This window comes from Salvelinus fontinalis, unplaced genomic scaffold (assembly GCF_029448725.1).
Source record: "Salvelinus fontinalis isolate EN_2023a unplaced genomic scaffold, ASM2944872v1 scaffold_0131, whole genome shotgun sequence".
Taxonomy (NCBI): Eukaryota; Metazoa; Chordata; class Actinopteri; order Salmoniformes; family Salmonidae; genus Salvelinus; species Salvelinus fontinalis.
In genome coordinates this window covers 317,288-331,513 of record NW_026600340.1, presented here as the reverse complement: position 1 = coordinate 331,513, position 14,226 = coordinate 317,288, and the positions used below count along the sequence as shown (strand labels likewise).

Sequence of the window (14,226 nt, the reverse complement as noted above, 5' to 3'; positions counted from 1 at the left end):
TGTGGAGGAGACTAGAGAGAGGTACCTGGAATGAACTATGTGGAGGAGACTAGAGAGAGTTACCTGGAATAAACTATGTGGAGGAGACTAGAGAGAGATACCTGGAATAAACTATGTGGAGGAGACTAGAGAGAGTTACCTGGAATGGACTATGTGGTGGGGACTAGAGAGAGGTACCTGGAATGAACTATGTGGAGGAGACTAGAGAGAGTTACCTGGAATGGACTATGTGGAGGAGACTAGAGAGTGTTACCTGGAATAAACTATGTGGAGGAGACTAGAGAGAGTTACCTGGAATAAACTATGTGGAGGAGACTAGAGAGAGTTACCTGGAATAAACTATGTGGAGGAGACTAGAGAGAGGTACCTGGAATAAACTATGTGGAGGAGACTAGAGAGAGTTACCTGGAATGAACTATGTGGAGGAGACTAGAGAGAGGTACCTGGAATAAACTATGTGGAGGAGACTAGAGAGAGTTACCTGGAATAAACTATGTGGAGGAGACTAGAGAGAGTTACCTGGAATAAACTATGTGGAGGAGACTAGAGAGAGTTACCTGGAATGGACTATGTGGAGGAGACTAGAGAGAGTTACCTGGAATAAACTATGTGGAGGAGACTAGAGAGAGTTACCTGGAATGGACTATGTGGAGGAGACTAGAGAGAGGTACCTGGAATGAACTATGTGGAGGAGACTAGAGAGAGGTACCTGGAATGAACTATGTGGAGGAGACTAGAGAGAGTTACCTGGAATAAACTATGTGGAGGAGACTAGAGAGAGATACCTGGAATGAACTATGTGGAGGAGACTAGAGAGAGTTACCTGGATAAAACTATGTGGAGGAGACTAGAGAGAGGTACCTGGAATAAACTATGTGGAGGAGACTAGAGAGAGGTACCTGGAATGGACTATGTGGAGGACACTAGAGAGAGGTACCTGGAATGAACTATGTGGAGGAGACTAGAGAGAGGTACCTGGAATAAACTATGTGGAGGAGACTAGAGAGAGGTACCTGGAATGGACTATGTGGAGGAGACTAGAGAGAGTTACCTGGAATGGACTATGTGGAGGAGACTAGAGAGAGGTACCTGGAATGGACTATGTGGAGGAGACTAGAGAGAGTTACCTGGAATAAACTATGTGGAGGAGACTAGAGAGAGATACCTGGAATGGACTATGTGGAGGAGACTAGAGAGAGTTACCTGGAATAAACTATGTGGAGGAGACTAGAGAGAGGTACCTGGAATGAACTATGTGGAGGAGACTAGAGAGAGTTACCTGGAATAAACTATGTGGAGGAGACTAGAGAGAGTTACCTGGAATGGACTATGTGGAGGAGACTAGAGAGAGTTACCTGGAATAAACTATGTGGAGGAGACTAGAGAGAGGTACCTGGAATGAACTATGTGGAGGAGACTAGAGAGAGTTACCTGGAATAAACTATGTGGAGGAGACTAGAGAGAGTTACCTGGAATGGACTATGTGGAGGAGACTAGAGAGAGTTACCTGGAATAAACTATGTGGAGGAGACTAGAGAGAGGTACCTGGAATGAACTATGTGGAGGAGACTAGAGAGAGTTACCTGGAATAAACTATGTGGAGGAGACTAGAGAGAGTTACCTGGAATAAACTATGTGGAGGAGACTAGAGAGAGTTACCTGGAATGGACTATGTGGAGGAGACTAGAGAGAGTTACCTGGAATGAACTATGTGGAGGAGACTAGAGAGAGTTACCTGGAATGGACTATGTGGAGGAGACTAGAGAGTGTTACCTGGAATGGACTATGTGGAGGAGACTAGAGAGAGGTACCTGGAATGGACTATGTGGAGGAGACTAGAGAGAGTTACCTGGAATGGACTATGTGGAGGAGACTAGAGAGAGGTACCTGGATAAAACTATGTGGAGGAGACTAGAGAGAGTTACCTGGATAAAACTATGTGGAGGAGACTAGAGAGAGTTACCTGGATAAAACTATGTGGAGGAGACTAGAGAGAGTTACCTGGAATAAACTATGTGGAGGAGACTAGAGAGAGTTACCTGGAATAAACTATGTGGAGGAGACTAGAGAGAGGTACCTGGAATGGACTATGTGGAGGAGACTAGAGAGAGGTACCTGGAATGGACTATGTGGAGGAGACTAGAGAGTGTTACCTGGAATGGACTATGTGGAGGAGACTAGAGAGAGGTACCTGGAATGGACTATGTGGAGGAGACTAGAGAGAGTTACCTGGAATAAACTATGTGGAGGAGACTAGAGAGAGTTACCTGGAATGAACTATGTGGAGGAGACTAGAGAGAGTTACCTGGAATAAACTATGTGGAGGAGACTAGAGAGAGTTACCTGGAATGAACTATGTGGAGGAGACTAGAGAGAGTTACCTGTAATGGACTATGTGGAGGAGACTAGAGAGAGTTACCTGGAATGGACTATGTGGAGGAGACTAGAGAGAGGTACCTGGAATGGACTATGTGGAGGAGACTAGAGAGAGGTACCTGGAATGGACTATGTGGAGGAGACTAGAGAGTGTTACCTGGAATGGACTATGTGGAGGAGACTAGAGAGAGGTACCTGGAATGGACTATGTGGAGGAGACTAGAGAGAGTTACCTGGAATAAACTATGTGGAGGAGACTAGAGAGAGTTACCTGGAATGAACTATGTGGAGGAGACTAGAGAGAGTTACCTGGAATAAACTATGTGGAGGAGTCTAGAGAGAGTTACCTGGAATGAACTATGTGGAGGAGACTAGAGAGAGTTACCTGTAATGGACTATGTGGAGGAGACTAGAGAGAGTTACCTGGAATGGACTATGTGGAGGAGACTAGAGAGAGGTACCTGGAATGGACTATGTGGAGGAGACTAGAGAGAGGTACCTGGAATGGACTATGTGGAGGAGACTAGAGAGAGGTACCTGGAATGGACTATGTGGAGGAGACTAGAGAGAGTTACCTGGAATGGACTATGTGGAGGAGACTAGAGAGAGTTACCTGGAATGGACTATGTGGAGGAGACTAGAGAGTGTTACCTGGAATGGACTATGTGGAGGAGACTAGAGAGAGGTACCTGGAATGGACTATGTGGAGGAGACTAGAGAGAGTTACCTGGAATAAACTATGTGGAGGAGACTAGAGAGAGGTACCTGGAATGGACTATGTGGAGGAGACTAGAGAGAGTTACATGGAATGGACTATGTGGAGGAGACTGGAAAGAGTTACCTGGAATTAACTATGTGGAGGAGACTAGAGAGAGGTACCTGGAATGGACTATGTGGAGGAGACTAGAGAGAGTTACCTGGAATGGACTATGTGGAGGAGACTAGAGAGAGTTACCTGGAATAAACTATGTGGAGGAGACTAGAGAGATTTACCTGGAATGGACTATGTGGAGGAGACTAGAGAGAGTTACCTGGAATAAACTATGTGGAGGAGACTAGAGAGAGTTACCTGGAATGGACTATGTGGAAGAGACTAGAGAAAGTTACCTGGAATAAACTGTGGAGGAGACTAGAGAGAGTTACCTGGAATGGACTATGTAGAGGAGACTGGAGAGAGTTACCTCGAATGGACTATGTGGAAGAGACTAGAGAAAGTTACCTGGAATAAACTGTGGAGGAGACTAGAGAGAGTTACCTGGAATGGACTATGTGGTGGAGACTAGAGAGAGTTACCTGGAATGAACTATGTGGAGGAGACTAGAGAGAGTTACCTGGAATGGACTATGTGGAGGAGACTAGAGAGAGGTACCTGGAATGGACTATGTGGAGGAGACTAGAGAGAGGTACCTGTGTAGATGTAATGTAGACTAGAGAGAGGTACCTGTGTAGATGTAATGTAGACTAGAGAGAGGTACCTGTGTAGATGTAATGTAGACTAGAGAGAGTTACCTGTGTAGATGTAATGTAGACTAGACAGAGTTACCTGTGTAGATGTAATGTAGACTAGAAGGTCCCGTAGGAAGAGATTTGACGTTTGTGGATTGTGAGGAACCTATTTTGTTGTTGTTGTTATTCCATCTTCACAGAGACCGGGAGGAGAGGAGCCTCCAGAAGAAGATGAGGGAGCCAAGAGGATCGACCCTCTTCATCAGCTCATACAGTTATTCAGTAGGACGGCCCTGACTGAGAAGTGGTGGGTATCTCTGCTCTGTAGCTGGTCCTAGTAAACTATAGTCATACCAGGACTGTAACTAATAGTGATGCTAGTAATGTTTCCTTTATAGTGGTGGGTATCTCTGCTCTGTAGCTGGTCCTAGTAGACTGTAGTCATACCAGGACTGTAACTAATAGTGATGCTAGTAATGTTTCCTTTATAGTGGTGGGTATCTCTGCTCTGTAGCTGGTCCTAGTAGACTGTAGTCATACCAGGACTGTAACTAATAGTGATGCTAGTAATGTTTCCTTTATAGTGGTAGGTATCTCTGCTCTGTAGCTGGTCCTAGTAGACTGTAGTCATACCAGGACTGTAACACTTTCTATATAATACATCATACTCTCTACCTGGTGGTATAAAACCGTAGTCATACCAGGACTGTAACTGATACTGGTAGTAGTGACATTTCTATTACAGTGGAAGGGGATCTGATGTTCTACATGATGTTCTAGAAGCTTCCTAATTCTACTACTAGGTATGGAACAATAATAATGACCTTATCTACTGTGTGTTGCAGTAAGCTGGAAGAGGACATTCTCTACATGGCCTATGCTGACATTATGGCTAAGGTACCTCTTGTATTCAGAGTGGTCTTACGTCATAATCCATTATGTTGTTTTTTTTAATTGATTCATCAATTACTTGATTGGTCCTATCACTTCATTGGTTGATTGATTAATTATTTGATTGGCCCGATCACTTGGTTGATTGATTGGTTGTGAATTCTTTCTCTTTCTGTATCATCCATTTCTCCACCAGAGCTGTCATGATGAAGAGGATGAGGATGGAGAGGAGGTGAAGAGTTTTGAAGTAGGTGTCTTCTCTTGAACAAAGTCCAACCCATGTAACTTTTGCCCATCCCTCCCCAGAAGCATTTTAAAAAGAGGGTGACGTCTTTTAAAATGTGGGTTATTTCCTTTCCCATGGCTTGCAGGCAGCTTTTAAATGACCCCTGAAGAGATGGAAACTAGAGTATTTTCTGTTGAGATAATGACCCATGAAGAGATGGAAACTAGAGTCTTCTCTGTTGAGATAATGACCCCTGAAGAGATGGCATGTAGAGTCTTCTCTGTTGAGATAATGACCCCTGAAGAGATGGAAACTAGAGTCTTCTCTGTTGAGATAATGACCCCTGAAGAGATGGCATGTAGAGTCTTCTCTGTTGAGATAATGACCCCTGAAGAGATGGCAACTAGAGTCTTCTCTGTTGAGATATTGACCCCTGAAGAGATTGCAACTAGAGTCTTCTCTGTTGAGATAATGACCCATTAAGAGATGGAAACTAGAGTCTTCTCTGTTGAGATAATGACCCCTGAAGAGATGGCAACTAGAGTCTTCTCTGTTGAGATAATGACCCTTGAAGAGATGGCATGTAGAGTCTTCTCTGTTGAGATAATGACCCCTGAAGAGACGGCATGTAGAGTCTTCTCTGTTGAGATATTGACCCCTGAAGAGATGGCAACTAGAGTCTTCTCTGTTGAGATATTGACCCCTGAAGAGACGGCATGTAGAGTCTTCTCTGTTGAGATAATGACCCCTGAAGAGACGGCATGTAGAGTCTTCTCTGTTGAGATAATGACCCATTAAGAGATGGAAACTAGAGTCTTCTCTGTTGAGATAATGACCCCTGAAGAGATGGCAACTAGAGTCTTCTCTGTTGAGATAATGACCCTTGAAGAGATGGCATGTAGAGTCTTCTCTGTTGAGATAATGACCCCTGAAGAGACGGCATGTAGAGTCTTCTCTGTTGAGATATTGACCCCTGAAGAGATGGCAACTAGAGTCTTCTCTGTTGAGATATTGACCCCTGAAGAGATTGCAACTAGAGTCTTCTCTGTTGAGATAATGACCCATTAAGAGATGGAAACTAGAGTCTTCTCTGTTGAGATAATGACCCCTGAAGAGATGGCAACTAGAGTCTTCTCTGTTGAGATAATGACCCTTGAAGAGATGGCATGTAGAGTCTTCTCTGTTGAGATAATGACCCCTGAAGAGACGGCATGTAGAGTCTTCTCTGTTGAGATATTGACCCCTGAAGAGATGGCAACTAGAGTCTTCTCTGTTGAGATATTGACCCCTGAAGAGACGGCATGTAGAGTCTTCTCTGTTGAGATAATGACCCCTGAAGAGACGGCATGTAGAGTCTTCTCTGTTGAGATAATGACCCATTAAGAGATGGAAACTAGAGTCTTCTCTGTTGAGATAATGACCCCTGAAGAGATGGCAACTAGAGTCTTCTCTGTTGAGATAATGACCCTTGAAGAGATGGCATGTAGAGTCTTCTCTGTTGAGATAATGACCCCTGAAGAGACGGCATGTAGAGTCTTCTCTGTTGAGATATTGACCCCTGAAGAGATGGCAACTAGAGTCTTCTCTGTTGAGATATTGACCCCTGAAGAGACGGCATGTAGAGTCTTCTCTGTTGAGATAATGACCCCTGAAGAGATGGCATGTAGAGTCTTCTCTGTTGAGATAATGACCCCAGAAGAACCCCAGAAGAGATGGCACGTCATCTCTGAGTTGACACAATCTTGTGTAATTCAAACTTTCTCACACATCGTTCAATGACATTAATGGGAGACTTGTGGATCTCAAATTGGAGTACCAGTCAGACGATAATGATATGTCTCATCTCTGGTGTAATTTACCATAGATTGACAACATTTTTTATTTGATTCATTTAACCTTTATTTAACTAGGCAAGTCAGTTAAGAACACATTTTTATTTACAATGACGGCCTACCCCCGGCCAAACCCGGACGACGCTGGGCCAATTGTGCGTCGCCCTATGGGACTCCCAAACACGGCCGGTTTCTGATACATCCTGGAATCGAACCAGGGGCGTCTGTAATGACGCCTGTAGCACTGAGATGCAGTGCCTTAGACCCCTGCGCCACTCTGGAGCCCCTGTTATAATCTCTGGAACATAGTGTACATCTATATTTTTTTCCCTCTCGTGTGTTTTTTGTGATCATCCAGCTACAGAGCAGCGACACACTGATATCATCCAGCTACAGAGCAGCGACACACTGATATCATCCAGCTACAGAGCAGCGACACCCTGATATCATCCAGCTACAGAGCAGCGACACACTGATATCATCCAGCTACAGAGCAGCGACACACTGATATCATCCAGCTACAGAGCAGCAAACACACTGATATCATCCAGCTACAGAGCAGCGACACCCTGATATCATCCAGCTACAGAGCAGCGACACACTGATATCATCCAGCTACAGAGCAGCGACACCCTGATATCATCCAGCTACAGAGCAGCGACACACTGATATCGTCCAGCTACAGAGCAGCGACACACTGATATCATCCAGCTACAGAGCAGCGACACACTGATATCATCCAGCTACAGAGCAGCGACACCCTGATATCATCCAGCTACAGAGCAGCGACACCCTGATATCATCCAGCTACAGAGCAGCGACACACTGATATCATCCAGCTACAGAGCAGCGACACACTGATATCATCCAGCTACAGAGCAGCGACACACTGATATCATCCAGCTACAGAGCAGCGACACCCTGATATCATCCAGCTACAGAGCAGCGACACACTGATATCATCCAGCTACAGAGCAGCGACACACTGATATCGTCCAGCTACAGAGCAGCGACACACTGATATCATCCAGCTACAGAGCAGCGACACCCTGATATCATCCAGCTACAGAGCAGCGACACCCTGATATCATCCAGCTACAGAGCAGCGACACCCTGATATCATCCAGCTACAGAGCAGCGACACACTGATATCATCCAGCTACAGAGCAGCGACACACTGATATCATCCAGCTACAGAGCAGCGACACACTGATATCATCCAGCTACAGAGCAGCGACACACTGATATCATCCAGCTACAGAGCAGCGACACACTGATATCATCCAGCTACAGAGCAGCGACACACTGATATCATCCAGCTACAGAGCAGCGACACACTGATATCATCCAGCTACAGAGCAGCGACACACTGATATCATCCAGCTACAGAGCAGCGACACACTGATATCATCCAGCTACAGAGCAGCAAACACACTGATATCATCCAGCTACAGAGCAGCAAACACACTGATATCATCCAGCTACAGAGCAGCGACACACTGATATCATCCAGCTACAGAGCAGCGACACACTGATATCATCCAGCTACAGAGCAGCAAACACACTGATATCATCCAGCTACAGAGCAGCGACACACTGATATCATCCAGCTACAGAGCAGCGACACCCTGATATCATCCAGCTACAGAGCAGCGACACCCATTAAAACACTGATGATGTTAATCAGCATGGCTTTCAGTGGGCTGCTCACGGCTGTTCCTAAGAACCACTCAGACATCCTGTCCTTATTACGCCATCAGTTTTTCTATTTTCTGAGTATAGCGGGGATCCGTGCACTGTGAAATGTGATGCCATTCTGTCTCCCCAGCGTGATATAAGCAAAGGTTTAAGCAACAAAATTGCCAAGAAGGAGGAAGAATCTCTGGTAACAAAGTTCTCAAAACAACTGTCTCTGTTGATTTTGCATCTTGTTTCTTTTCCAGTATTTCTGTTTTCACGTTTCTTTTGAAGGTTCTTCATTCATATCGTTCATCCTGCCCCTCTCACTCCCTGTTTTTTTTTTCAACACTAGAAAAAAAAAAAGGCCAACATTAGGAGAGCGGCCATCTTGCTTTTCCCGAGCTCTTCCATCCCCTTGTGTTCTTCTGCTGTAGCTCAGATGGAAAGCGGGGAAGCAGCCAAGCCTGGGCCCCTATAGCGCTCCCTGCCGCGCTGTTCCCTCAGTCGGGCAGAGTTGTTGCTGCTGTTTGGTTTCCTCTGTTGTCACTGTTTCAGTGGGTGTGCTGGAGACATGACACTGTCCCCCCCCCCCGTTGTCTATCTGTCTCATGTCCCTCAGCACTGAGCTTACAGACCACCTCACTGTACCAACACACTGTACTAACACACAGACAGACTGCCTGCTCCCATCCAGCTCCAAGCCCTCTGTAGTCTTAACCAGCCAATGGGGCCCTGTGGTTACGAGTTGCAATATTGTAATACATTAGTCCTCATCAGGCATTATTAGCACTGGTGAAATCCTCCTGAATTCAATTTGAGAGACGTTCATAGAAAACACCTAGGGAAAGGTTGTCTTGAACCTGGTACAGGAAGTAAGTCTTCACCTCCAGGGTGGCGTTGAGTGTCTTATAGCCCGATGGGCGCACGGTGGTCTGATAGGACAGGAAGGTGCAGTCTCTCAGGTCTCTCTCCTCCTCCTCCTCTTCCTCCCTCCTGCAGGAAAAAGAGATGGAGAAACAGAAGCTGTTATATCAGCAGGCCAGGTTACACGACCGTGGTGCTGCGGAGATGGTGCTGCAGACTATCAGCGCCAGCAAAGGTAAGCTCTCTGAGTAGAATGGATGAACAGGATGTACACTGAGTGGACAAAACATTAGGAGCACCTTCCTGATATTGAGTTGCTGCACCCCCCCCCCCCCCCCCCCCCCCCACCCACCCACCTTTCGGCCCTCAGAACAGCCTCAATTCGTCGGGGCATGGACTCTACAAAGTGTGAAAAACCCAGCAACGTTGCAGTTCTTGACACCAAACGGTGCCCCTGGCACCTACCACCATACCCCGTTCAAAGGGCACTTAAATATTTAGTCTTGACCTTTCACCCTCTGAACGGTACACATACAATATCAAAGTCTCAATTGTCTCAAGGCTTAAAAATCCTTCTTTAACCTGTCTCCTCCCCTTCATCTACACTGATTGAAGTGGATTTAACAAGTGGCATCAATAAGGGATCGTAGCTTTTCACCTGGATTCACCTGGTCAGTCTGTCATGGAAAGAGCAGCCATGTGATGATGAATACATTGGACATCTTAGTGGCCATAACTCTCACAATAAAGCAGAGATCTGTCCACAGTAGGTAGGTAGCTACATTGTGACGTACCGTATCAAAGTGTATTTGTCACGTGTGCCAAATACAACAGCTGTAGTAGACCTTACAGTGAACTGCCGAATACAACAGGTGTAGTAGACCTTACAGTGAAATGCTGAATACAACAGGTGTAGACCTTACAGTGAACTGCTGAATACCACAGGTGTAGTAGACCTTACAGTGAAATGCTAAATACAACAGGTGTAGTAGACCTCACAGTGAAATGCTGAATACAACAGGTGTAGTAGACCTCACAGTGAACTGCGGAATACAACAGGTGTAGTAGACCTCACAGTGAAATGCTGAATACAACAGGTGTAGTAGACCTCACAGTGAAATGCTGAATACAACAGGTGTAGTAGACCTTACAGTGAAATGCTGAATACAACAGGTGTAGTAGACCTTACAGTGAAATGCTGAATACAACAGGTGTAGTAGACCTCACAGTGAAATGCTGAATACAACAGGTGTAGTAGACCTTACAGTGAAATGCTGAATACAACAGGTGTAGTAGACCTTACAGTGAACTGCTGAATACAACAGGTGTAGTAGACCTTACAGTGAAATGCTGAATACAACAGGTGTAGTAGACCTCACAGTGAAATGCTGAATACAACAGGTGTAGTAGACCTCACAGTGAAATGCTGAATACAACAGGTGTAGTAGACCTCACAGTGAAATGCTGAATACAACAGGTGTAGTAGACCTTACAGTGAAATGCTGAATACAACAGGTGTAGACCTTACAGTGAAATGCTGAATACAACAGGTGTAGTAGACCTTACAGTGAAATGCTGAATACAACAGATGTAGTAGACCTTACAGTGAAATGCCGAATACAACAGGTGTATTAGACCTCACAGTGAAATGCTGAATACAACAGGTGTAGACCTCACAGTGAAATGCTGAATACAACAGGTGTGGTAGACCTTACAGTGAAATGCTGAATACAACAGGTGTAGTAGACCTCACAGTGAAATGCTGAATACAACAGGTGTAGTAGACCTTACAGTGAAATGCTGAATACAACAGGTGTAGACCTCACAGTGAAATGCTGAATACAACAGGTGTGGTAGACCTTACAGTGAAATGCTGAATACAACAGGTGTAGTAGACCTTAGTGAAATGCTGAATACAACAGGTGTAGTAGACCTCACAGTGAACTGCTGAATACAACAGGTGTAGTAGACCTTACAGTGAAATGCCGAATACAACAGGTGTAGTAGACCTTACAGTGAAATGACGAATACAACAGGTGTAGTAGACCTTACAGTGAACTGCTGAATACAACAGGTGTAGTAGACCTTACAGTGAAATGCTGAATACAACAGGTGTAGTAGACCTCACAGTGAAATGCTGAATACAACAGGTGTAGTAGACATCACAGTGAAATGCTGAATACAACAGGTGTAGTAGACCTTACAGTGAAATGCTGAATACAACAGGTGTAGTAGACCTTACAGTGAAATGACGAATACAACAGGTGTAGTAGACCTGACAGTGAACTGCTGAATACAACAGGTGTAGTAGACCTCACAGTGAACTGCTGAATATAAAAGGTGTAGTAGACCTCACAGTGAAAAGCCAAATACAACAGGTGTAGTAGACCTTACAGTGAAATGCTGAATACAACAGGTGTAGTAGACCTCACAGTGAAATGCTGAATACAACAGGTGTAGTAGACCTTACAGTGAAATGCTGAATACAACAGGTGTAGTAGACCTTACAGTGAAATGCTGAATACAACAGGTGTAGTAGACCTCACAGTGAAATGCTGAATATAACAGGTGTAGTAGACCTTACAGTGAAATGCTGAATACAACAGATGTAGTAGACCTTACAGTGAAATGCTGAATACAACAGGTGTAGTAGACCTTACAGTGAAATGCTGAATACAACAGGTGTAGTAGACCTCACAGTGAAATGCTGAATACAACAGGTGTAGTAGACCTTACAGTGAGATGCTGAATACAACAGGTGTAGTAGACCTTACAGTGAAATGCTGAATACAACAGGTGTAGTAGACCTTACAGTGAGATGCTGAATACAACAGGTGTAGTAGACCTTACAGTGAAATGCTGAATACAACAGGTGTAGTAGACCTCACAGTGAAATGCTGAATACAACAGGTGTAGTAGACCTCACAGTGAAATGCTGAATACAACAGGTGTAGTAGACCTCACAGTGAAATGCTGAATACAACAGGTGTAGTAGACCTCACAGTGAAATGCTGAATACAACAGGTGTAGTAGACCTCACAGTGAAATGCTGAATACAACAGGTGTAGTAGACCTTACAGTGAAATGCTGAATACAACAGGTGTAGTAGACCTTACAGTGAAATGCTGAATACAACAGGTGTAGTAGACCTCAGGGTGAAATGCTGAATACAACAGGTGTAGTAGACCTTACAGTGAAATGCTGAATACATCAGGTGTAGTAGACCTCACAGTGAAATGCTGAATACAACAGGTGTAGTAGACCTTACAGTGAAATGCTGAATACAACAGGTGTAGTAGACCTCACAGTGAAATGCTGAATACAACAGGTGTAGTAGATCTTACAGTGAAATGCCGAATACAACAGGTGTAGTAGACCTTACAGTGAAATGCTGAATACAACAGGTGTAGTAGACCTTACAGTGAACTGCTGAATACAACAGGTGTAGTAGACCTTACAGTGAAATGCTGAATACAACAGGTGTAGTAGACCTTACAGTGAAATGCTGAATACAACAGGTGTAGTAGACCTTACAGTGAAATGCTGAATACAACAGGTGTAGTAGACCTTACAGTGAAATGCTGAATACAACAGGTGTAGTAGACCTCACAGTGAAATGCTGAATACAACAGGTGTAGTAGACCTTACAGTGAAATGCTGAATACAACAGGTGTAGTAGACATCACAGTGAAATGCTGAATACAACAGGTGTAGTAGACCTCACAGTGAAATGCTGAATACAACAGGTGTAGTAGACCTCACAGTGAAATGCTGAATACAACAGGTGTAGTAGACCTTACAGTGAAATGCTGAATACAACAGGTGTAGTAGACCTCACAGTGAAATGCTGAATATAACAGGTGTAGTAGACCTTACAGTGAAATGCTGAATACAACAGATGTAGTAGACCTTACAGTGAAATGCTGAATACAACAGGTGTAGTAGACCTCACAGTGAAATGCTGAATACAACAGGTGTAGTAGACATCGAAGTGAAATGCTGAATACAACAGGTGTAGTAGACCTTACAGTGAAATGCTGAATACAACAGGTGTAGTAGACCTTACAGTGAAATGACGAATACAACAGGTGTAGTAGACCTGACAGTGAACTGCTGAATACAACAGGTGTAGTAGACCTCACAGTGAACTGCTGAATACAAAAGGTGTAGTAGACCTCACAGTGAAATGCCAAATACAACAGGTGTAGTAGACCTTACCGTGAAATGCTGAATACAACAGGTGTAGTAGACATCACAGTGAAATGCTGAATACAACAGGTGTAGTAGACCTTACAGTGAAATGTTGAATACAACAGGTGTAGTAGACCTCACAGTGAAATGCTGAATACAACAGGTGTAGTAGACCTTACAGTGAAATGCTGAATACAACAGGTGTAGTAGACCTCACAGTGAAATGCTGAATACAACAGGTGTAGTAGACCTCACAGTGAAATGCTGAATACAACAGGTGTAGTAGACCTTACAGTGAAATGCTGAATACAACAGGTGTAGTAGACCTTACAGTGAAATGCTGAATACAACAGGTGTAGTAGACCTCACAGTGAAATGCTGAATACAACAGGTGTAGTAGACCTTACAGTGAAATGCTGAATACAACAGGTGTAGTAGACCTCACAGTGAAATGCTGAATACAACAGGTGTAGTAGACCTTACAGTGAAATGCTGAATACAACAGGTGTAGTAGACCTCACAGTGAAATGCTGAATACAACAGGTGTAGTAGACCTCACAGTGAAATGCTGAATACAACAGGTGTAGTAGACCTTACAGTGAAATGCTGAATACAACAGGTGTAGTAGACCTTACAGTGAGATGCTGAATACAACAGGTGTAGTATACCTTACAGTGAAATGCTGAATACAACAGGTGTAGTAGACCTTACAGTGAAATG

General features: G+C 44.3%; 1 protein-coding gene across 1 annotated transcript in view; it reads left to right on the top strand.

The window, feature by feature from the left end:
• The window catches only part of LOC129843403 (ryanodine receptor 2), a 156,274-nt gene that overhangs the window by 46,952 nt on the left and 95,096 nt on the right, over nucleotides 1–14,226 (top strand). The window contains exons 15-18 of the mRNA XM_055912112.1: nucleotides 4,023–4,129; nucleotides 4,668–4,719; nucleotides 4,910–4,960; nucleotides 9,451–9,550. Of these exons, the coding sequence (XP_055768087.1) occupies nucleotides 4,023–4,129; nucleotides 4,668–4,719; nucleotides 4,910–4,960; nucleotides 9,451–9,550 (310 nt within the window). The remainder of the gene's footprint in view (nucleotides 1–4,022; nucleotides 4,130–4,667; nucleotides 4,720–4,909; nucleotides 4,961–9,450; nucleotides 9,551–14,226) is intronic.